Consider the following 26,298-nt stretch of genomic DNA (forward strand, 5'->3'; position numbering starts at 1 on the left):
GATTTTAGAATGTTTTTGTATATTTGCATCTGTAAAATGAGACACCTTGGAAACTGGGTGAAACAATTTGTAAAAAAACAATATCTTATGACATTTAGGCAATTTACTGGGGAGGAAAAAATGGCAATTTTAATTATTTGTATATATATATAAATGGAAAAAGTAATGATTTTGAAATAATTATTAATTTTTGAATTTCAGATTAGGGGATTTGTATATCAAGGGGCAGAGCTAGGTGTAAAGGATCAGCGAAAGGGAGGGGCAATTTTTACCATCTCCTCAACCCAACAGGGATGCAAACTAAAATAATGCAATGCTTTTTCACCCCTGTAAAACCACAAAGCATAGTACTAATGATCTGATCTGAAATTAGTCACACGTGTGCAAACATATTTGAAAGTAAACATACCTTTATGACAAAGCCAATCACATCATTCAGATCACTCAACACACACAAGTAGATCTCACCAAAAAGTTCAAGAGTCAAATAAAACTCAAATTAATGAAGCACGTGACCCCATGTCTGAATTCAAAGTAAAATGTAAACATAATACCACTTTTAGAATTAAAGTGGAATCATATACACAAAAATATAAAATTAGATTTTAAAATTAAAGGGACATTGAACCCAAATTTTTTCTTTTGTAATTTAGAAAGAGCATTCGATTTTAAGCAACTTTCTAATTTACTCCTATTTTCAAATTTTCTTTGTTCTCTTGCTATCATTATTTGAAAAAGAAGGCATCTAAGTTTTTTTTTGGTTTCAGTACTCTGGACAGCACTTTTTTATTGGTGGATGAATTTAACCACCAATCAGCAAGGACAACCCAGGTTGTTCACCAAAAATGGGCCGGCATCTAAACTTACATTCTTGCATTTCAAATAAAGATACCAAGAGAATGAAGAAAAATTGATAATAGGAGTAAATTAGAAAGTTGCTTAAAATTTCATGCTCAATCTGAATCACGAAAGAAAATTTTTGGTTACAGTGTCCCTTTAAACAAAATTCAGGATTTCCCAGAGGGGTGACTCATACCCCTGTCCAAATTCTTTCAATGAAGCTAAAATTAATTTAGCATAATAGTTGCCACAAAAAAAATCCTATATGGAATGTCACAAAAATCTATTTTACACTCACTAGCTCTCACATTGTTGCCAACAGTCCCAAATCTCCCGGGACAACTCTGGGATTTCGCTATTTGTCCCGGGCATTAATTGTCCTAGTAATTGTTCCGGAGAGATTCGGGGCTGTTTGGCCGCCTGGCTGCTCCTCTGACTAACTTAACTTAATGCTGCCTCTTTCTCATCTTTTCTGCAAAGTAACTTTACCTGTTTCAAACACTCTTTTGTTAAATCATATCCTTCCAAATCGGTTAAAGGGACACTGTACTGAAGAATAGGTTTCCCCTTAATATGTTTACATTGATTTGTTATGTCATATGCAAAGTATAAAATGAATGATAAATTGTTTGTTTATGTTTATTTGCATACATGAAATAGCTGATTTTGTTCTATACCATCACAATTCATTAAATGGGTTGAGCTTGCAGGGAAATCAGATATGCTTATTTTATCACTTTCTGTATATACATGCTTCTTTCTATTATCGCTTTCTGTATACCAAAGTCTAATACGTAGAGAGAACAAATAAAAATATACATTTTATTGTTTTTATCGCCTACCTCCCACTAGGAATGTAATTTCTTCTGCTGGCTTTATTTATACAGATTTTCTATAGCCTATACTTAAAGGCACACTAAAGTCAGAATTAAAGGGACATGAAAACCCAATTTTTTCTTTCATTGTTTAGAAAGAGCATGCAATTTTAAACAACTTTCTAATTTATTTCTATTATCTAATTTGTTTAATTTTGTTGATATGCTTTGCTGAAAAGCATATCTAGATATGCTCAGTAGCTGCTGATTGGTTGCTGCACATAGATGCCTCATGTGATTGGCTCACCCATATGCATTGCTATTCCTTCAACAAAGTATATCTAAAAAATTAAGCAAAATATATCATAGAAGTAAATTGGAATGTTGTTTAAAATTATATTCTCTATCTGAATGTTTTGGGGTTTAGTGTCCCTTTAAGCTTTTATGATTCACATAAAAACATAAATTATGCTTACCTGGTAATTTAGGCCTAGATTTGGAGTTTGGCGTTAGCCGTGAAAACCAGCGTTAGAGGCTCCTAACGCTGGTTTTAGGCTACCGCCGGTATTTGGAGTCAGTGATTAAAGGGTCTAACGCTCACTTTTCAGCCGCGACTTTTCCATACCGCAGATCCCCTTACGTCAATTGCGTATCCTATCTTTTCAATGGGATCTTCCTAACGCCGGTATTTAGAGTCGTTTCTGAAGTGAGCGTTAGAGCTCTAACGACAAAACTCCAGCCGCAGAAAAATAGCAGTGTGACAGACCCTTCGGTCAGGACTGAAAGTGTTAACTTTATTTTCTAACCACAAGTGGCTGGCTCCAGCTACAATCTAATTAATGCTTAGCATTCTATTGTTTGATCACCTCCAGAGAGAAAAACGCCTAAGTGATAAGGAGAGTCAAGAGTGTCCTGTGGTTGAAGTGTTTAAGTAATATAATCCTATTGTATCAGGTCAAGGGCGCTTCTCCCTTTTATCTAATGTACAACATTCTTTCAACCCCCATCTGTGGGGGGGTCAAAAAACCTGTATAAATCTGTGTGCTGCCTTCAAATAAAATTATTATCCTGTTTTAAACCTGAAATGTGGAGCTTGGTCTCATGTTTGCAGGGAAACTGATCAAGGTTGTGAAGTGCTGATTCTGTATGCAGGACATTGTTCATCTGGTATTAACCCTTGGTATACAGTTGGTACTGTAACATTGGTGGCAAGCGACGGGAGAATCCTTATCGCCCAAAGGAGCAACTACGGATCCAGACCGAATGGGAACACCGTATGAAAGGCTAAAAAGAGCTACCCTTAAAGACCTGCTAGAGCAACGGGGCCAACAAACCAGTAACCTCAGGAAGAGGGAGATTATTGCAAGACTGACCGAGATGGACGGAGTATCAGGGCACGAAGGAACCAATGAGCCCAGCATGTCAGACAGAACCCCCGAAGAAGCAAGCTTTGACCGGGCGGTCAAAATAAGACTGGCACACTATGGCCCCAACCCATCTGCGGAAATTATCGACCGGGTCATAGCAGCTGTGGAGGCCAACCTACTTCGCCAAAGCGGCGCTGCAGCAGTCCAAGTCACCGCAACCCCAGTGGAAAAGAGAAAAGTGCATTTTACCGCTTTTAAAAACTTTCTGGAAACAGAAGGAGAGATTGATGGGTACCTTGCGGATTTTGAGAGACAATGTGCACTACACCAGGTACCCGCAGAGGACTGGGTCACGATATTATCCGGAAAATTATCCGGCCGGGCCAGTGAGGCTTTTCGGGCCATTCCAGATGAGGAAGTTGGGGATTATAATACTGTGAAAGAGGCTCTGCTCTCCAGGTATGCGGTTACACCGGAGGCATACCGGAGGCGGTTCAGAGACACTGTTAAATTGGCTGGCGATTCCTACGTTGAGTGGGCATGTAAGGTGCACCGCACAGCATCGCACTGGATGGCGGGGTGCCAAGCCGTGTCTGGGGAAGAGGTGCTGCAGCTATTCCTGTTGGAACATTGCTTTGACAAGTTATCAGCAGGAGTTAGGGAGTGGGTTCGGGACCGTAAACCCTCCACCCTGCATGAAGCTGCTCGCTTGGCAGATGAGTATACGGATGCCCGCAAACTGGACACTGCTACCACTAAGCCCCCTGCTAAAGTGGAGTACAGACCCCCGGCCACCCCAGCAGCTGCCATTTACCAACCCCCGGCGCACCGCTATGCCACACAGCCTCCAGTCACGAACTACCCTCAGACAGCCCGGTTCACCTCACGGGATTACTCCCAGCCTATCCGGTGCTTTGGATGTAAGCAAATCGGACACAAAAGGTCGGAGTGTCCCCTCAACACGGCCAACCAAGCACAGTCCTGGAGGAGACCCGCCGGCGGAATCCCACGTAACCCTCAGCCCGCTGCCCACTGCGTAGAGGATCAAGAGTGTTGGGGCATCCTACATGAAGCAGACCCCGTACAAGCTGTCCATCGGGATAACCGGCAACAGCACCGGCAACTGGTTAAAGTAAATGGGAAGGAGGTCAGTGGTCTACGGGATACTGGTGCTACCATGACCTTGCTCCAAAAGAACTTGGTGTCCGAGAACCAGCACACTGGAGACACTGTGGCTGTGAGGGTGGCAGGGGGCACTGTGTTCCGCCTACCTGTTGCCCGGGTACATTTGGATTGGGGAGTGGGCGCTAGACATGTGAATGTGGGGGTCATGAGGGATTTACCAGCTGATGTTCTCCTTGGAAATGACTTGGCCCCCCTTGTTTCGGCCTACGCTCCCATGGGTCCCGTTGATGTTAACCCGGTGACTACCCGTGCCCAGGCCCGTGCCACCGAGACCGACCCACCTGCTGCTGAGACCCAGGTAAGACTCTCTTCCCCGACTTATACCCTAGACCAGACCCCCTTGAGTTGGGATACCCCAGAGACGTACGGGAGGGAAACCCGGGAGGATCCGACCCTTCAGAAGTACAGGGCTAGGGCAGACACTGGAGAAGAGGGAGTAGATGGGGAACGTTATGAGTGGATGGGGGATAGGCTATATAGAATCCCCAAACCTGCCCAGAAAAGTACTGCCCTTCCGCCAAATCGGCAGCTGGTAGTGCCTGCGAAATACCGGCAAGAGATTCTGCGGATTGGGCACGATGTACCGTTAGCTGGACATCTAGGGTCCCGCCGCACCGCTCATAGGATCACCCAGAATTTCTTCTGGCCCAATTTTAACCGAGATGTGCGGGTATATTGTAGTACTTGTGACACCTGTCAACGGGTGGGTAAGCGGGGGGACCACCCCAAAGCTAGGCTTATGTCTATGCCTGTCATTGGGGAACCCTTTTCCCGCATAGCCGTTGACATTGTGGGTCCCCTTGCCAGGGCTAGTCCATCAGGTAAGAAGTATATTCTCACTGTGGTGGACTATGCCACTCGTTACCCAGAGGCAGTAGCACTGTCGAATATAGAGGCAGAGACAGTCGCTGATGCCCTAGTTAAGGTTTTTACTAGGGTCGGGTTCCCTAAGGAGATTCTCTCTGATCAGGGGACCCAGTTTACCGCGGTGCTCACCCAGCAGCTGTGGAAGGTGTGCGGCATTAAACCGTTGCTCAGTTCGCCTTATCACCCCCAGACTAACGGTCTCTGCGAGCGCTTTAATGGCACCCTCAAGCAGATGCTGAGGACCTTCACGGACACTTGCAGAGACTGGGAACGATTCCTGCCTCATCTGCTATTTGCGTACAGGGAGGTGCCCCAGGAGTCCACTGGGTTCTCTCCCTTTGAGTTACTCTATGGGAGAAGAGTCCGCGGCCCTCTGGACCTCATTAGAGGACACTGGGAGGGAGAGATAGAGCAGGAGGGAACCCCCATCGTGCCATATGTTCTGGAACTCCGGGACCGCATGGAGAAACTGTCTCTGATGGTAAGAGGGAATCTCCAGGTGGCCCAGGAAAGACAGAAGGGGTGGTACGATCAAGGTGCCCGGCAGCGGGTCTTCCAGGTTGGACAGAAGGTTTTGGTGCTCAAGCCTGTGAAGGCCAACAAGATGCAAGCATCTTGGCAGGGCCCGTATAAAGTGTTATCCCGGGTGTGTGATACTACCTATGTTATAGCCAGCTGTGCAGATGAGAGGATCCAGCGATCCTTTCATGTGAACATGCTGAAGGAGTATCAGGAGAGGCCAGAGGACGTAGCCGCAGTATGTGCCCCTGCTGCAGATGACCCAGAGAACTTACCCCTACCCGACTTATTAGAGAAGGACCCCCAGACTGACCTCACTAGTCTTGTGCAGCTAGGGGACCGGTTGAACCCTACCGAGAGGGTACAGGCAAGACAGCTCCTGTGGGAGAAGCAGGCGACGTTCTCCCAAGAGCCCGGCTACACTACCCTAGCTGTACATAAAGTAGAGACTCCTGGACAGAATCCCCTGCGACAGCCTCCCTACCGTATACCCGAAGCAGTCCGAGAAGGAATGCGGAAGGAGATACAGGAGATGGCCCGGCTGGGAGTGATCGAGCCCTCCGATAGTCCTTGGGCTTCCCCTGTAGTCCTGGTACCCAAGAAGGATGGAACCACCCGGTTCTGTGTGGACTACAGGCGGCTCAACGAGAGGACCACCACTGACGCCTACCCGATGCCCAGGGTAGACGAATTACTAGACCGTATTGCTAGGGGGCGCTATCTGACAACCATAGACCTGTGTAAAGGCTATTGGCAGATTCCCCTGGCCGAGGATGCTATCCCCAAGTCGGCATTCGTCACCCCATTCGGCCTGTACCAGTTTAAGGTCATGCCCTTTGGGATGAAGAATGCTCCGGCTACCTTCCAGCGTATGGTGGATAGACTCCTTGATGGCTTCCAGGAATTTGCTTGTGCATACCTGGACGACATTGCGGTTTACAGTGGGTCCTGGGAAGAACACCTTACCCATGTAGGGCTGGTACTGGACAAGATTCGGGCCGCTGGCCTGACCTTGAAACCGGACAAGTGCCAACTAGGTATGGCTGAAGTACAGTACTTGGGGCACCGAGTGGGGTGTGGGAGCCAGAGACCGGAGCCAGCCAAGGTAGAGGCTGTGGCTAACTGGCCCACACCTATCACTAAGACCCAAGTACTAGCCTTCCTGGGGACGGCCGGGTATTACCGACGTTTTGTCCCCGACTACAGTACTATCGCCAAGCCCCTGACTGACCTGACTAAAAAGAACCTCCCCAAACAGGTCCTGTGGTCTCCAGCTTGTGAAGCCGCGTTTCAGGCACTGAAGCAGGCCCTTGTGAATGCCCCTGTCTTGGCTGCCCCAGTTCCCAACAAACGTTTTCTCATTCATACAGATGCTTCCATGTATGGACTGGGGGCTGTACTGAGTCAAGTCGGGGAGGATGGAGGAGAGCATCCTGTCGCATACCTAAGCAGAAAGTTATTACCTCGGGAAGTAAGCTATGCGGCAGTGGAGAAAGAATGTTTAGCCCTGGTCTGGGCACTGAAAAAGTTGAACCCTTATCTATATGGACAGGAATTTTCCCTCATAACGGACCACAATCCCTTAGTCTGGCTCAACCGGGTCTCAGGAGACAATGGTAGATTGCTGAGGTGGAGTTTAGCCCTCCAGCCCTATAACTTCACCATCAGCTACCGGCCCGGTAAGCTAAACGGGAATGCCGATGGATTGTCCCGGCAAACTGATATGTCTACCACCACCCAGTCCGGTCATCCCCAAGTTGACCCGCCAAAGGGTCAAGCCGGGTCTGCCGGAGTGTTCCACAAGGGGGGAGCTATGTGACAGACCCTTCGGTCAGGACTGAAAGTGTTAACTTTATTTTCTAACCACAAGTGGCTGGCTCCAGCTACAATCTAATTAATGCTTAGCATTCTATTGTTTGATCACCTCCAGAGAGAAAAACGCCTAAGTGATAAGGAGAGTCAAGAGTGTCCTGTGGTTGAAGTGTTTAAGTAATATAATCCTATTGTATCAGGTCAAGGGCGCTTCTCCCTTTTATCTAATGTACAACATTCTTTCAACCCCCATCTGTGGGGGGGTCAAAAAACCTGTATAAATCTGTGTGCTGCCTTCAAATAAAATTATTATCCTGTTTTAAACCTGAAATGTGGAGCTTGGTCTCATGTTTGCAGGGAAACTGATCAAGGTTGTGAAGTGCTGATTCTGTATGCAGGACATTGTTCATCTGGTATTAACCCTTGGTATACAGTTGGTACTGTAACAAGCAGGAGTTAAGAGCTTTCTGGGCTAATGTCGGTTCATAAAGCTCTTAACTACTGTACCCTAAAGTACACTAACACCCATAAACTACCTATGTACCCCTAAACCGAGGTCCCCCCACATCGCCGCAACTCGATTACATTTTTTTAACCCCTAATCTGCCGACCGCCACCTACGTTATACTTATGTACCCCTAATCTGCTGCCCCTAACACCGCCGACCCCTGTATTATATTTATTAACCCCTAACCTGCCCCCCACAACGTCGCCGACACCTGCCTACACTTATTAACCCCTAATCTGCCGAGCGGACCTGAGCGCTACTATAATAAAGTTATTAACCCCTAATCCGCCTCACTAACCCTATCATAAATAGTATTAACCCCTAATCTGCCCTCCCTAACATCGCCGACACCTAACTTCAATTATTAACCCCTAATCTGACGACCGGAGCTCACCGCTATTCTAATAAATGTATTAACCCCTAAAGCTAAGTCTAACCCTAACACTAACACCCCCCTAAATTAAATATAATTTTAATCTAACGAAATTAATTAACTCTTATTAAATAAATTATTCCTATTTAAAGCTAAATACTTACCTGTAAAATAAATCCTAATATAGCTACAATATAAATTATAATTACATTGTAGCTATTTTAGGATTAATATTTATTTTACAGGCAACTTGGTAATTATTTTAACTAGGTACAATAGCTATTAAATAGTTAAGAACTATTTAATAGTTAACTAGTTAAAATAATAACAAAATTACCTGTAAAATAAGTCCTAACCTAAGTTATAATTAAACCTAACACTACCCTATCAATAAATTAATTAAATAAAATACCTACAATTACCTACAATAAAACCTAACACTACACTATCAATAAATAAATTAAATACAATTTCTACAAATAACTACAATTACATAAACTAACTAAAGTACAAAAAATAAAAAAGAACTAAGTTACAAAAAATAAAAAAATATTTACGAACATAAGAAAAATATTACAAGAATTTTAAACTAATTACACCTACTCTAAGCCCCCTAATAAAATAACAAAGACCCCCAAAATAAAAAAATGCCCTACCCTATTCTAAATTAATAAATTTAAAAGCTCTTTTACCTTACCAGCCCTGAACAGGGCCCTTTGCAGGGGCATGCCCCAAGAAAATCAGCTCTTTTGCCTGTAAAAAAAAACATACAATAACCCCCCCCAACATTACAACCCACCACCCACATACCCCTAATCTAACCCAAACTCCCCTTAAATAAACCTAACACTAAGCCCCTGAAGATCTTCCTACCTTGTCTTCACCTCACCGGGTATCACCGATCGGTCCTGGCTCCGATATCTTCATCCAACCCAAGCGGGGGCTAGACATCCACTGAAGAAGTCCAGAAGAGGGTCCAAAGTCTTCCTCCTATCCGGCAAGAAGAGGACATCCGGACCGGCAAACATCTTCATCCAAGCGGCATCTTCGATCTTCTTCCATCTGGTGCGGAGCGGGTCCATGTTGAAGCAGCCGACGCGGATCCATCCTCTTCTTCCGGCGTCTCCCGACGAATGACGGTTCCTTTAAGGGACGTCATCCAAGATGGCGTCCCTCGAATTCCGATTGGCTGATAGGATTCTATCAGCCAATCGGCATTAAGGTAGGAATATTCTGATTGGCTGATGGAATCAGCCAATCAGAATCAAGTTCAATCCGATTGGCTGATCCAATCAGCCAATCAGATTGAGCTCGCATTCTATTGGCTGTTCCGATCAGCCGGTCCGGATGTCCTCTTCTTGCCGGATAGGAGGAAGACTTTGGACCCTCTTTTGGACTTCTTCAGTGGATGTCTAGCCCCCGCTTGGGTTGGATGAAGATATCGGAGCCAGGACCGATCGGTGATACCCGGTGAGGTGAAGACAAGGTAGGAAGATCTTCAGGGGCTTAGTGTTAGGTTTATTTAAGGGGGGTTTGGGTTAGATTAGGGGTATGTGGGTGGTGGGTTGTAATGTTGGGGGGGGGTATTGTATGTTTTTTTTTACAGGCAAAAGAGCTGATTTTCTTGGGGCATGCCCCGCAAAGGGCCCTGTTCAGGGCTGGTAAGGTAAAAGAGCTTTTAAATTTATTAATTTAGAATAGGGTAGGGCATTTTTTTATTTTGGGGGTCTTTGTTATTTTATTAGGGGGCTTAGAGTAGGTGTAATTAGTTTAAAATTGTTGTAATATTTTTCTTATGTTTGTAAATATTTTTTTATTTTTTGTAACTTAGTTCTTTTTTATTTTTTGTACTTTAGTTAGTTTATGTAATTGTAGTTATTTGTAGAAATTGTATTTAATTTATTTATTGATAGTGTAGTGTTAGATTTTATTGTAGGTAATTGTAGGTATTTTATTTAATTAATTTATTGATAGGGTAGTGTTAGGTTTAATTATAACTTAGGTTAGGACTTATTTTACAGGTAATTTTGTTATTATTTTAACTAGGTAACTATTAAATAGTTCTTAACTATTTAATAGCTATTGTACCTAGTTAAAATAATTACCAAGTTGCCTGTAAAATAAATATTAATCCTAAAATAGCTACAATGTAATTATTATTTATATTGTAGCTATATTAGGATTTTTTTTACAGGTAAGTATTTAGCTTTAAATAGGAATAATTTATTTAATAAGAGTTAATTAATTTCGTTAGATTAAAATTATATTTAATTTAGGGGGGTGTTAGTGTTAGGGTTAGACTTAGCTTTAGGGGTTAATACATTTATTAGAATAGCGGTGAGCTCCGGTCGTCAGATTAGGGGTTAATAATTGAAGTTAGGTGTCAGCGATGTTAGGGAGGGCAGATTAGGGGTTAATACTATTTATGATAGGGTTAGTGAGGCGGATTAGGGGTTAATAACTTTATTATAGTAGCGCTCAGGTCCGCTCGGCAGATTAGGGGTTAATAAGTGTAGGCAGGTGTCGGCGACGTTGAGGGAGGCAGATTAGGGGTTAATAAATATAATATAGGGGTCGGCGGTGTTAGGGGCAGCAGATTAGGGGTACATAAGGATAACGTAGGTGGCGGCGCTTTGCGGTCGGCAGATTAGGGGTTAATTATTGTAAGTAGCTGGCGGCGACGTTGTGGGGGGCAGGTTAGGGGTTAATAAATATAATATAGGGGTCGGCGGTGTTAGGGGCAGCAGATTAGGGGAACATAGGGATAATGTAAGTTGCGGCGGTTTACGGAGCGGCAGATTAGGGGTTAATAATAATATGCAGGGGTCAGCGATAGCGGGGCGGCAGATTAGGGGTTAATAAGTGTAAGGTTAGGGGTGTTTAGACTCGGGGTACATGTTAGAGTGTTAGGTGCAGACGTAGGAAGTGTTTGCCCATAGGAAACAATGGGGCTGCGTTAGGAGCTGAACGCTGCTTTTTTGCAGGTGTTAGGTTTTTTTTCAGCTCAAACAGCCCCATTATTTCCTATGGGAGAATCGTGCACGAGCACGTTTTTGAGGCTGGCCGCGTCCGTAAGCAACTCTGGTATCGAGAGTTGCATTTGCGGTAAAAATGCTCTACGCTCCTTTTTTGGAGCCTAACGCAGCATTTTTTTGAACTCTCGATACCAGAGTTAATTTTATGGTGCGGCCAGAAAAAAGCCTGCGTAGCGTTAACAGCCCATCTACCGCCAAACTCCAAATCTAGGCCTTAATTTCCATAGTTACGAGGAGAGTCAACGGCTTCATTCATTACTTGTGGGAAATACAGAACTTGGCCACCAGGAGGAGGCAAAGACACCCCAGCCAAAGGCTCAAATACCTCCCCCACTCCCCTCATCCCCCAGTCATTCTGCAGAGGGAACAAGGAACAGTAGGATAAATATCAGGGTATAAATGGTGCCAGAAGGAAAAACAAAAAAAATGTAGGTCCGCCCAATGGAGAACTGGGCGGGAGCAGTGGACTCTCCTCGTAACGATGGAAATGAAATTATCAGGTAAGCATAATTTATGTTTTCCATCTAATACAAGGAGAGTCCACGGCTTCATTCATTACTTGTGGGAAACAAATATCCAAGCTCTAGAGGACACTGAATGAAAAAAACGGGAGGGTAAAAAGAAAGGCGGACTCTATTCTCAGGGCACCACATCCTTCAAAACCTTTCTTCAAAAAACAGCTTAAACCAAAGCAAAAACGTAAAATTTGTAAAACTTTGTAAAAGTGTGTAAAGAGGACCAGGTAGCTGCCTTACAAATCTGCTCCATAGAGGCCTCATTCTTAAAGGACCAAGAAGAAGCCACAGCTCTAGTTGAGTGAGCCGTAATCCTCTGAGGAGACTTATGTCCCGCTGTCTCATAGGCCAAACGAATCAGGTCCCCTTAAGGACCTGGCGGCAAGTCCCTTCTCCAAAACATCCTGGAGGAAGGAAAGAATTCTGGATACCCTGACCTATGCCAGGAATATCCCAGAGATTCACACCAGAGTAAGTAGGTCCTCCACACCTTATGATAGATGCGCCGGGTGACCGGCTTTCTGGCTTGAAGGAGAGTATCAATCACCCTCTCAGAAAATCCTCTTTTGGCTAAGACTAAGCGTTCAATCTCCACGCAGTCAGCCTCAGAGAATCTAGATTCTGATGCACAAAAAGGATCCTGTACCAGCAGATCCCTCCGACAGGGCAACCTCTGCGGGACGGGGGGAACACGATGGCATCCCCACTACGGAGCAATCAGAATAGCTGACGCATGCTCCTGTTTGATGCGTGCCACTACACGAGGTAGAAGTGGTAACAGTGGAAATATGTAAACTAGATTGAATCCTCACGGCACTGCTAAGGCATCTATCAGTTTTGCCTGGGGATCCCTGGACCACGACCTGTATCTGGGTAGCTTGAAGTTGAGTCTGGACGACATGAGATCTATCTCCGGAGTCCCCCAACTGATGCAAATCTCTGCAAACAATCTCTGCAAACACTTCGGGGTGAAGAGACCATTCCCCTGGATGAAACGACTGCCTGCTGAGAAAATCCACTTCCCAGTTGTTCACACCCAGGATGTGGATCGCTGATAGCGAGCAGTCGTGGGCCTCTGCCTACTCCAGAATCTGAGAAACTTCCCCCCTGATGATTGATGAAAGCCACCAGGGTAATGTTGTCCGACTGGAATCTGATGAACTTGGATGACCCCAGGAGAGGCCAAGCCCTCAGAGTATTGAAGATCACCTGAAGTTCCAGGATGTTGATCGGGAGAAGAGACTCCTTCCAATTCCACCTGCTCTGTGTCTTCCTGGCACCCCAAACTGCTCCCCAACATGAGAGACTTGCGTCTGTAGTCACAATCTCCCAATATGGTCTGAGGAAGGATGTCCCCTGGGAAAGCTGATCTGGACGGAGCCACCAAGAGAGAGATTCCCTCAATCCATTGTACAGAGAGATCAGTTGGGATAAGTCAGAATGATCGCCGTTCCACTGCCTCAGCATGCATAGCTGAAAAGACCTCAGATAGAATCTGGCGAATGGAATGACATCTATAGTGGATACCATGAGCCCAATCACCTCCATTCACCAGGCCATTGATGGCCTTAAGGGTGATTGAAGGGCAAGACAGCTGGAGAATATCTTGCACCATCTCTGGTCTTATAGGAATATCTTCATGGCTATGTGGTCGATTATCGTGTCCAGGAACTCCACTCTGGTATTGGGAACCAGAGAACTCTTTCTAGAGTTTATCTTCCAACCATGAGATTGCAGAAGAAGGAGAAGGGCTCTCGAATGTTCCTCTGTCACCCGGTAGGACAGAGCCTGAACCAGGATATCATCCAGATAAGGAGCTGCTGCTATCCCTCTGGATGTCGCCACCTCAAGAAGAACTCCCAGAACCTTCGTGAAGATTCTTTGAGCAGTAGCCAGCCCGAAGGGAACAGCTACAAACTGGAAGTGCTTATCCAGAAATGCGAACCTTAAGAACCTGAAGTGATCCTTGTGTATTGGCACATGAAGGTAAGTGTCCGTCAAGCCTATCATAGTCATAAACTGACCCTCTTGAACTAGGGGCAGTATAGACCTTATCGTGTTATTTTAAATGATGGAACCGACAGAAACTTGTTTGAGCACTTTAGATCGAGAATCGGGCGAAACGTGCCTTCCTTCTTTGGTACCACGAACAGGTTTGAATAGTACCCTAGACCCCTTTCTGCTAGAGGTACTGGTACAATTACTCCTAGAGAGGAGAGATCCCTCACACACTCTAGAAAGGCATCTTGTTTCTCTGGTTTTGACAATAGATTTGACAAGAGGAATCTGCCCCTGGGAGGATGAGTTTTGAAGCCTATCCTGTAACAACTTTGAGAACTCAAGGATCCTGTACATCTCTCACCCAAGCCTCCACAAAAAGAGATAGTCTGCCCCCTACGAGATCCAGACACAGATCGGGGGCTGCCCCTTCACGCCGATTTTGTCTCGGCAGGATTCTTGCTCTGCTTGGATTTATTCCAGGACTGAGCAAGCTTCCAAGATCCCTTGGACTGCTCGGGTTTTGCGGCAGGTTGCTGATGTTGGGACTTGTCCGAATGAAAGGGACGTAAATTAGGACCCTTAGGTTTATTCTTCTTATTCTGAGGTAGAAAGGCACCCTTGCCCCCCCGTAACCGTGTATATGATAGAGTCCAAGCCTGGCCAAAAAATAATCTTTTCCTTAAACGGAAGATCACTGGAGGGGAGAGGTGTGGGGACCACTACAATACATTAAAATATGTATATATTAAGTACTAGCAGACAGTTGCCAGTACCAAAGATGGCCGCCATTAGTGGGAGGGGGAGTGTTAGAGAGCTATATGGGGATCACTACACTGCAGAAAGAAAAATAAATATAAAAAACAAACAAACCCCAAACTGCATACTGGCAGACTGCCTGCCAGTACCTAAGATGGTGGGATGAGTGTGTGTGTGGGGGGGCAAGCAGTTTGGGAGGTATCAGGGGGTTGGAGATGGGAGGGTAATCTCTAGACTACAACTAAAATTAAACTTACAAACTACCTGATTAACCCCTTCACTGCAGTGAATAATAAAATTGTGGTGCACAGCTGCAGTTAGCGGCCTTCTAATAATAAAAAGCAATAGCAAAGCCATGTATATCAAAGGGGGTCCCATAGAAGCTTTTACTCTGAAATTCCTGGTAACAAAGGGGTTAATTTAGTCCACAGCTTTAATATGTCAAGAAAATCACTAAGTGGTTGACAGAATGTAATTTCTTAATCTTACAAATAGTAAAATATTTAACATATACATAACAGTTGCCTAGCTACTTTAAATTAAAGGGATAAGAAACGTATAATTGTTCTTTCATGATTTGGATAGAAGATACAATTTTAAACAGCTTTCCAGTTTACTTCTATTATCAATTTTTGTATCCTTTGTTGAAGGAGCAGCAATGCATTACTGCGAGCTAGCTGTACACATCGGTAAGCCAATGACAAAAGGCATTAATGTGCACCCACCAATCCGCAGATAGCTTCCAGCTCTTAAGCCTACTAAGATATGCTTTTCAACAAAGGATACCAAAAGAAATAATCAAATTAGACAGTAGACGTAAATTGGAAAGTTGTTTAAAATTATATGAATTAAATAAAATAATCCTTTATTTTAGCAGTGACTGAGCAGCATAGAAAAAGAGGTCTCTGATTCACAATTTGAATAGAAATTTCTCAGTTGAATAAAAAGATTACATAGCACTTTACAACACTTACTTTGGCTGCCCCAATCTGTTCCTTGCGAAACTTTTCTAGAGGGGAAATTAGAACATCGTTGGCATTCTGGATCTGAAAGACATAAAATAAAAGAAATACTAAACATTAAAAGACCAGTCAACACAGTATATTTGCATAATCAACAATTGCAAGATAACAAGACAATGCAATAGCACTTAGTCTGAACTTCAAATGAGTAGCAGATTTTGTTTCTGACAATTTTAAAAGTTATGTCTTTTTCCACTCCCCCTGTACCATGTGACAGCCATCAGCCAATCACAAATGCATACATGTACCATGTGACAGCCATCAGCCATTCACAAATGCATACACACTTATTCTTGCACATGCTCAGTAGGAGCTGGTGACTCAAAAAGTTTAAATATAAAAAGACTGTGCACTTTTTGTTAATGAAAGTAAATTAGAAAGTTGTTTAAAATGGCATGCTCTATCTGAATAATGAAAGTTTAATTTTGATTGAGTGTCCCTTTAAGTTACGGGAAAAACAAGAATATGAATAGAAAAACATAATTTATGCTTACCTGATAAATTTATTTCTCTTGTTAAGTGTATTCAGTCCACGGGTCATCCATTACTTATAGGACATATTCCCTTCCCAACAGGAAGTTGCAAGAGGATCACCCAAAGCAGAGCTGCTATATAGCTCCTCCCCTCACATGTCATATCCAGTCATTCGACCGAAACAAGACAAGAAAGGAGAAACCAAAGGGTGCAGTGGTGACTGAAGTTTTAATTAAAATTTAGATCTGCCTTAAAAAAGACAGGGCGGGCCGTGGACTGAATACACTACAAGAGAAATAAATTTATCAGGTAAGCATAAATTATGTTTTCTCTTGTTAAGTGTATTCAGTCCACGGGTCATCCATTACTTATGGGATACCAATACCAAAGCTAAAGTACACGGAGGATTAGAGGGACAAGGCAGGAACTTAAACGGAAGGAACCACTGCCTGTAGAATCTTTCTCCCAAAAACAGCCTCCGAAGAAGCAAAAGTGTCAAATTTGTAAAATTTTGAAAAGGTGTGAAGCGAAGACCAAGTCGCAGCCTTGCAAATCTGTTCAACAGAGGCCTCATTCTTAAAGGCCCAGGTGGAAGCCACAGCTCTAGTGGAATGAGCTGTAATTCTTTCAGGGGGCTGCTGTCCAGCAGTCTCATAGGCTAAACGTATTATGCTACGAAGCCAAAAGGAGAGAGAGGTTGCCGAAGCTTTTTGACCTCTCCTCTGTCCAGAGTAAACGACAAACAGGGAAGAAGTTTGACGAAAATCTTAAGTTGCCTGTAAATAGAACTTCAGGGCACGGACTACGTCCAGATTATGCAAAAGTCGTTCCTTCTTTGAAGAAGGATTAGGACATAATGATGGAACAACAATCTCCTGATTGATATTCCTGTTAGAAACTACCTTAGGCAAAAACCCAGGTTTAGTACGCAGAACTACCTTGTCTGAATGGAAAATCAGATAAGGAGAATCACAATGTAAGGCAGATAACTCAGAGACTCTTCGAGCCGAGGAAATAGCCATCAAAAACAGAACTTTCAAAGATAAAAGCTTAATATCAATGGAATGAAGGGGTTCAAACGGAACACCTTGAAGAACTTTAAGAACCAAGTTTAAGCTCCACGGCGGAGCAACAGTCTTAAACACAGGCTTAATCCTAGCCAAAGCCTGACAAAAAGCCTAGACGTCTGGAACTTCCGCCAGACGTTTGTGTAAAAGAATAGACAGAGCAGAAATCTGTCCCTTTAACGAACTAGTAGATAAGCCCTTTTCTAAACCCTCTTGTAGAAAAGACAATATCCTAGGAATCCTAACCTTACTCCATGAGTAACTCTTGGATTCGCACCAATATAAATATTTATGCCATATCTTAAGGTAAATTTTTCTGGTAACAGGCTTCCGTGCCTGTATTAAGGTATCAATAACTGACTCAGAGAAGCCACGCTTTGATAGGATCAAGCGTTCAATCTCCATGCAGTCAGCCTCAGAGAAATTAGATTTGGATGGTTGAAAGGACCTTGTATTAGAAGGTCCTGCCTCGGAGGTAGAGACCAAGGTGGACAGGACGACATGTCCACTAGGTCTGCATACCAGGACCTGCGTGGCCACGCAGGCGCTATCAGAATCACTGATGCTCTCTCCTGTTTGATCTTGGCAATCAGTCGAGGCAGCAGTGGAAATGGTGGAAACACATAAGCCATGTTGAAGACCCAAGGGGCTGCTAGAGCATCTAGGTGGATCCGTAACGAGGAAGCTTGGCGTTCTGGCGAGACGCCATGAGATCCAGTTCTGGTTTGCCCCAACGACGAATCAGTTGAGCGAACACTTCCGGATGAAGTTCCCACTCCCCCGGATGAAAAGTCTGGTGACTTAGAAAGTCCGCCTCCCAGTTCTCCACACCTGGGATGTGGATCGCTGACAGGTGGCAAGAGTGAAACTCTGCCCAGCGAATTATCTTTGAGACTTCTAACATCGCTAGGGAACTCCTGGTTCCCCCTTGATGGTTGATGTAAGCCACAGTCGTGATGTTGTCTGACTGAAATCTGATGAACCTCAGTGTTGCTAACTGAGGCCAAGCTAGAAGAGCCTTGAATATTGCTCTTAATTCCAGAATATTTATTGGGAGGAGTTTCTCCTCCTGAGTCCACGATCCCTGAGCCTTCAGGGAGTTCCAGACTGCGCCCCAACCTAGAAGGCTGGCATCTGTTGTTACAATCGTCCAGTCTGGCCTGCGAAAGGTCATGCCCTTGGACAGATGGACCCGAGAAAGCCACCAGAGAAGAGAATCTCTGGTCTCTTGATCCAGATTTAGTAGAGGGGACAAATCTGAGTAATCCCCATTCCACTGACTTAGCATGCATACTTGCAGCGGTCTGAGATGCAGGCGCGCAAATGGCACTATGTCCATTGCCGCTACCATTAAGCCGATTACTTCCATGCACTGAGCCACTGACGGGCGTGGAATGGAATGAAGGACACGGCAAGCATTTAGAAGTTTTGACAACCTGGACTCCGTCAGATAAATTTTCATCTCTACCGAATCTATAAGAGTCCCTAGGAAGGAGACTCTTGTGAGTGGTGATAGAGAACTCTTTTCCACGTTCACCTTCCACCCATGCGACCTCAGAAATGCCAGAACTATCTCTGTATGAGACTTGGCAATTTGAAAGCTTGACGCCTGTATCAGGATGTCGTCTAGATACGGAGCCACCGCTATGCCTCGCGGTCTTAGAACCGCCAGAAGTGAGCCCAGAACCTTTGTAAAAATTCTCGGGGCCGTAGCTAACCCGAAGGGAAGAGCTACAAACTGGTAATGCCTGTCTAGAAAGGCAAATCTTAGGTACCGATAATGATCTTTGTGAATCGGTATGTGAAGGTAGGCATTCTTTAAGTCCACTGTGGTCATGTACTGACCCTCTTGGATCATGGGTAGGATGGTTCGAATAGTTTCCATTTTGAATGATGGAACTTTTAGGAATTTGTTTAAGATCTTTAAGTCCAAGATTGGTCTGAAGGTTCCCTCTTTCTTGGGAACCACAAACAGATTTGAGTAAAAACCTTGCCCTTGTTCCGTCAGCGGAACTGGGTGGATCACCCCCATTACTAGGAGGTCTTGTACACAGCGTAGAAATGCCTCCTTCTTTATTTGGTTTGCTGATAACCTTGAAAGATGAAATCTCCCTTGTGGAGGAGAAGCTTTGAAGTCCAGAAGATATCCCTGAGATATGATCTCCAACGCCCAGGGATCCTGGACATCTCTTGCCCATGCCTGGGCGAAGAGAGAAAGTCTGCCCCCCACCAGATCCGTTTCCGGATAGGGGGCCAACCCTTCATGCTGTCTTAGGGGCAGTAGTAGGCTTTCTGGCCTGTTTGCCCTTGTTCCAGGACTGGTTAGTTTTCCAGGCCTGTCTGTAACGAGCAACAGTTCCCTCCTGTTTTGGAGCTGAGGAAGTTGATGCTGCTCCTGCCTTGAAATTTCGAAAGGCACGAAAATTAGACTGTTTGGCCTTTGATTTGGCCCTGTCCTGAGGAAGAGTATGACCCTTACCTCCAGTAATGTCAGCGATAATTTCTTTCAAACCGGGCCCGAATAAGGTCTGCCCTTTGAAAGGAATATTAATTAATTTAGATTTAGAAGTCACGTCAGCTGACCAGGATTTAAGCCATAGCGCTCTGCGCGCCTGGATGGCAAATCCGGAGTTCTTAGCCGTTAGTTTAGTTAAATGTACAATGGCATCAGAAACAAATGCATTAGCTAGGCTTAAGTGCTTTAAGCTTGTCCATAATTTCATCCAATGGAGCTGAGTGAATGGCCTCTTCTAGAGACTCAAACCAGAATGCCGCAGCAGCAGTGACAGGCGCAATGCATGCAAGGGGCTGTAAGATAAAACCTTGTTGAACAAACCTTTTCTTAAGGTAACCCTCTAATTTTTTATCCATTGGATCCGAAAAAGCACAACTATCCTCCACCGGGATAGTGGTACGCTTAGCTAAAGTAGAAACTGCTCCCTCCACCTTAGGGACCGTCTGCCATAAGTCCTGTGTAGTGGCGTCTATTGGAAACATTTTCCTAAATATAGGAGGTAGGGAAAAGGGCACACCGGGTCTATCCCACTCCTTGCTAATAATTTCTGTAAGCCTTTTAGGTATAGGAAAAACGTCAGTACACACCGGCACCGCATAGTATCTATCCAGCCTACATAATTTCTCTGGAATTGCAACTGTGTTACAGTCATTCAGAGCCGCTAAAACCTCCCCTAACAATACACGGAGGTTCTCAAGCTTAAATTTAAAATTAGAGATCTCTGAATCCGGTTTCCCTGGATCAGATCTGTCACCCACAGAATGAAGCTCTCCGTCCTCATGTTCTGCAAACTGTGACGCAGTATCTGACATGGCTCTCACAACACCAGCGCGCTCTGTCCTTATCCCAGAGCTATCGCGCTTGCCTCTTAATTCTGGCAATTTAGATAATACTTCTGTCAGAGTATTATTCATAATAGTAGCCATGTCTTGTAAAGTGATTTGTATAGGCGTCTCTGAAGTACTTGGCGCCACAATATGACGCGCCTCCTGAGCGGGAGGCGAAGGTACCGACACGTGAGGAGAGTTAGTCGGCATAACTTCCCCCTCGTTGTCTGGTGATAATTCTTTTATAGATAAAGACTGACCTTTATTATTTAAAGTGAAATCAATACATTTAGTACACATATTTCTATGGGGCTCCACACTGGCTTTCAAACATAATGAACAAACAGATTCATCTGTGTCAGACATGTTTAAACAGACTAGCAATGAGACTAGCAAGCTTGGAAAACACTTTAAAATAAATTTTCAAGCTATATAGAAAACGCTACTGCGCCTTTAAGAAGCACAAAAAACTGTCACAGTTGAAATAACAATGAACCAAATCAGTTATAGCAACCAAATTTTCACATCAAATGTATTAAGTTAGCAGAGCATTGCACCCACTTGCAAATGGACGATTAACCCCTTAATAGCCAAAACGGATAATTAATAAGCAAAAAAACGTTTTTTAACACAGTCAAACACACTGTCACAGGTCTGCTGTGACTGATTACCTCCCTCAAAATGACTTTTGAAATCTCCTGAGCTCTCTAGAGACGTCCTGGGTCATGCAGGAAGAAGCAGGAAGACTGTGACTGAATTTTTACTACGCAAAAAAAGCGCTAAAATAGGCCCCTCCCACTCATTATTACACAGTGGGAAACCTCAGTTAACTGTTTCTATGCAGAAATATAAGTCAGCCATGTGGAAAATTAATGCCCCAATAAGTTTTATCACCAAAGTACCTCACAAAAACGATTAAACATGCCAGCAAACGTTTTTTAACACTTCATTTTCTTTAAAATATGTATTTCTATTGATAAGCCTGATACCAGTCACTACTACTGCATTAAAGGCTCATTACATTACTTCAGTATTAACAGCATTTTCTTAGACAAATTCCATTCCTTAGAAAATTACTTTACTGTATATACATAATCAGCCTGATACCAGTCGCTACCACTGCATTTAAGGCTGTACTTACATTACTTCGGTATCAGCAGTATTTTCTTAGTCAATTCCATTCCTTAGAAAAATATTTTACTGCACATACCTCATTTGCAGGAGACCCCGCACGCTATTCCCTTTCTGAAGTTACCCCACTCCTCAGAATGTGCGAGAACAGCCAGTGGATCTTAGTTACTTCTGCTAAGATCATAGAAAACGCAGGCAGATTCTTCTTCCAAATACTGCCTGAGAAAAAAACAGCACACTCCGGTGCCATTTAAAAATAACAAACTTTTGATTGAAGAAATAATTAAGTATAAAACACCACACTCCTCTCACGACCTCCTTCTATGTTGAGAGTTGCAAGAGAATGACTGGATATGACATGTGAGGGGAGGAGCTATATAGCAGCTCTGCTTTGGGTGATCCTCTTGCAACTTCCTGTTGGGAAGGGAATATATCCCATAAGTAATGGATGACCCGTGGACTGAATACACTTAACAAGAGAAATATAGTTTAGTGCATAACCTGGTGAGATTGTTACTTTATCATTTGATTTTTAATTAGTCTCCACAGAGGATATCAGATAACAGACTGAGATCAATAGAAGCCTATGATACAACATTGCACAATTACAACATAGAGATTAATCGTTTTACACTTACTTCTTCTATATTTTACCAACTAATATAATTTTTAAAAATACATTTGCATATCATTCTCAAATTTGTCTTTGCGTTGAATACAAATATATATATATGCTAGTATTTAATGTCTTTTTAAACGTCTTGAAATCCAGCAAATATTTGTTTAACAGCCATGGAAAAGAGAAAAAAAATTACATGTTGCTACTCATATTGGTATAAATAGTAATGCATTCAGTTTCATCATGCGAAGAGTTGGGGGAATAATAGGGCGTACACACCCATCTTTCAATTTAACTGACATTATTTGTATTTTCTTGGTAACCACACAAAGCATTGTCTTTTCATCTAGTTCTCCGTAATTTTACTGCACATACAATTCTTGAACTGGTGCTGCATTTGGTATTTAAAAGGACAATAAAGCATAACAAATACAAATTCATATTTCTCTCCATCTCTATATACAGTGGATATAAAAAGTATGCACACCATTATGAAATGTAAAGACAGAAATAAGAAAAAATTTAAATTATGCATACCTGATAATTTTATTTTCTTCTGACGGGAAGAGTCCACAGCTGCATTTATTACTTTTGGGAATTCAGAACCTGGCCACCAGGAGGAGGCAAAGACCCCCCAGCCAAAGGCTTAAACACCTCCCCCACTTCCCTCATTCCCCAGTCATTCTGCCAAGGGAACAAGGAACAGTAGGAGAAATATCATTGTGAAAAAGGTGCCAGAAGAAGAAACTAAATCACAGCCGCCACATCGATAAAACACGGGCGGGGAGCTGTGGACTCTTCCCGTCAGAAGAAAAGAAAATTATCATGTAAGCATAATTTAAGTTTTTCTTCTTAAACGAGAAGAGTCCACAGCTGCATTCATTACTTTTGGGAAAGAATACCTAAGCTATAGAGGACACTGAATGCAAACAAAGGACGGGTACAAAATGGCACCACAGCCTGAAATTACCCATAAATTTTTTTTTAAAAAAAACTGAAAAAAATAATTGCCCATCAGTTAAACAACCGGCATGCAGTGCTGGAGACCACTCAAAATCCTTAGATTCCACTGAGCACAATGCCTCAGAGGAGCGAAGTCCCGCAAGGCTCCCAAATCGCACAAACTTATCCGAAGGAAAGGCACCTCCACTTACCCCCGAAGGGAAAGAACGGAGCACCCAAAAGGAGATCCAAAGGACCAACAGTCCAAGACAACCGCTAAAACTAGCCATATATAAAGGTAGGAAATCCATATCAGGACCAAAGGAAAACCCAGAGCCCACCGACAGGAAGGAAAGCTAACTGTCCCAAGGAAAATGAGCTCACTGTGAAACACAGAACACAACTGACAGAACTCGCGAGTTTCAGCTCTAAGCTGACCCTATGTCCTCAAGGGACCCCATCCCACAGAGAGTGCCGAATTATCGACTGAACTCCCGCCAGGATCCAGCCCCCAGAGACATCCAACACCAGCATTAATGCAACCAGTGGAGAAAGGAACACCCGTGAAACCCCCACCCCCACCCGGGAGGATAGCAGGTCAAGAGCCAGTACACGGGCAGACCCAAGAGAGCAAACAGATCCAGACCTCCCCTTCAAGGAATGGACCCAACCCAAAAAGGGGCTGGTAACACCAGCCTCAAGAAGAGCGGAGGTCCTAATAGGAACTAACCCATTGGAGAACCACTCTGACCAATAACTAGCAACTGCCATGATATAAGGCTTGCGAGCACACATACCAAGTGCAAGTAGATGCCGCTGGATTCAAACTGCAAACCTCACGCTTGCTAGACAGCAAAAGCTAAACATCCGGCTACTACAGCTGGCTCTACGTGCTCAAATTCATCTAAGAAGGAACACTCCCAAAACGAAAGATAGGGCACAGACTAGTACCAGAGCCAGCCCCCGACATCCCACACACAAGGAGGGAAGAAAAGAATCCTCAAACGAGAAGAAAAGGATCCACAGGGTTTCCATGGAAACTGTATACTTCCAAATCCTCCCCAAAAAGACAAGAGCCAAGAGGACCACTTCCCCCAGCTGTAGGCAAGGCGAAGAGACCAAAGAGAATGGTAAAACACTACCATTGAGTAATAACCCAACGGTAAGTACTACCAGCTCAGTTGAGACAAACAACCTCAAGCCCACCTTAATGCAAAAGTTTCCCCTGGCGACAACCGCAGATCCACCTGAAAGGAGGCAAACTAACCTACAGGCCGACACAAAATCTCCCATGAGAGATAAAACCAACCCTCCTAAGGGAAAAGGGGATGTTATAAACCCTAAAGCTTGAAACTAAACCAACCAGGACCTAGTGCAGTGACCCGGACCCCTCAAACTCATACAAGAGACATGGCCCTAGGCCAGACCCCCCGAAACCCATGACAGGCCGTATGTCCTGAGAAACCACCAAGTTGCCTCATACGGAGAAGGGCATTCTAGGTAGAGCATTTCACATCCCGTGGCCTTGAACATTGCACGCTCGCAAGAGACCAATATCATAGAAGACATCTAGACAGGCCCCAGAGATGGCAATTCGCACCCGTATGTGGAGCAGAACCCTGGATCCTCCGCTTGCAACCCCAGAAACCAAGAGCTCCTAGCTGTTCTGGGGCAGCACTCCAAGTCCAAGGACCCTGGGGTTTAACAGAGACAGGTCTTCATAAAATGGAGACATACCACAGTAGCAGGATTCAACATGCTACCTTAACCATATGGGCAATTAGGCGACCCACTAGGCTACACCGAAGAGAGTAATACGTCCCTTAGATGGAAGTCACAGATCCGCACAGGATCAGCCTCCCAGAAAAAATGGTACCAGGAATAATCTAGACCAACCCGGAATCCCGCTGAAAAGCGGACCAGAGGCGGTTTCCAAGGAAAAAAAGGGGAGAAACACAACCCCTGCGCTCCAACTTATGAGAGCGTGAAAAAAAGGGGAGACGGACATACCAGAATTTCCGGACTCAGATGACCAGACCACTCAGGAAGGGAGAACCAGTCCCCGCAACCTCAAGGAGCACCTGCGACAAGGTCACAAGAAAAACAGACTCCCAGAAAATACCAAGATTGAAAATCATTATCCAAACTGGTACCCCAACTGTCCCATGGTCATCCCAATCTCCAAACCCCTTGGGAATAGAGAACCTCGGTACAGAGGCCAAAAAACCTCCAGGACCTATGAGAAGTCGTAGATGGATCCCCACATAAGGGACGGCAGAGTACATATACAATCCCTCCGACACTCCGTTCATCGAGGACGAGGGGCAAGTTGACCTATAAGGAAACAAAACACCTCCTCAATTAATGGATAAGTAAACAACAAACACTCCAACAAGTGAACGACAACACCCGTCAGGATAACCGGCACCCCGGCACCACGTGGGTGACATGAACCCTAAGGAACAGCAGCTAGCACCCGACCAGTACCTGCCTGGTACAAGGAACCCCTGAACTGTCCAAGGAAAATCAAAGCACCAAAGGGATCAAAAACAAACTATAACCATAACTTAGTTTTGATAGATAAAACACGCAGCTTCCAAAGAAGTGCGCACGTGACCACAAAATCGCCATTATCCGTTCCAGAGAAGAAATGTTCCCAAATGGAAAATTATAGCAGACATGAGCTTGCTAAAACAAATCAAATATATCCTAACCAGATTTAAATAAAATGAAGGCAGCACCCAAAGGTGAATGCCAAAGGAAAACGGCACCTCAACCGGACCAGCCGATTAGAGGCCCCATCCTCCCACGCTCAGAACTGGAACAGATACTTAAAAGAAAAGACAAAAACGGAGACGTTAAAGAGATTGTCTTCATCCCTACATGTCTAACCCAGCTTGCCGTCCAGCACTGCAGACCGAGGATCCCTCGGCCCAGTAGAACTGGAATCCTCCAGCACCGCCAAAACATGCCTTAGTAGGACATGAAGACAAGCCAGTCTATAACGGAAGGCAAAATAATCCCCCGCCAGATCAATGGACGACCCTTCCCCAGAAGCCATAGCTTCCCCAGAAGGTCTAACTGACTCAGGCTATCCCACGCCTGACG

The 26,298-nt window shown here is 44.3% G+C and overlaps 1 protein-coding gene across 1 annotated transcript in view; it reads right to left on the reverse strand.

Moving 5' to 3' along the window:
• Positions 1-26,298, reverse strand: part of ARHGAP42 (Rho GTPase activating protein 42) — a 530,853-nt gene that overhangs the window by 310,792 nt on the left and 193,763 nt on the right. The window contains exon 3 of the mRNA XM_053708589.1: positions 15,568-15,639. Coding sequence (XP_053564564.1) covers positions 15,568-15,639 — 72 coding nt within the window. The remainder of the gene's footprint in view (positions 1-15,567; positions 15,640-26,298) is intronic.

This window comes from Bombina bombina, chromosome 3 (genome assembly GCF_027579735.1).
Source record: "Bombina bombina isolate aBomBom1 chromosome 3, aBomBom1.pri, whole genome shotgun sequence".
Lineage (NCBI taxonomy): Eukaryota > Metazoa > Chordata > Amphibia > Anura > Bombinatoridae > Bombina > Bombina bombina.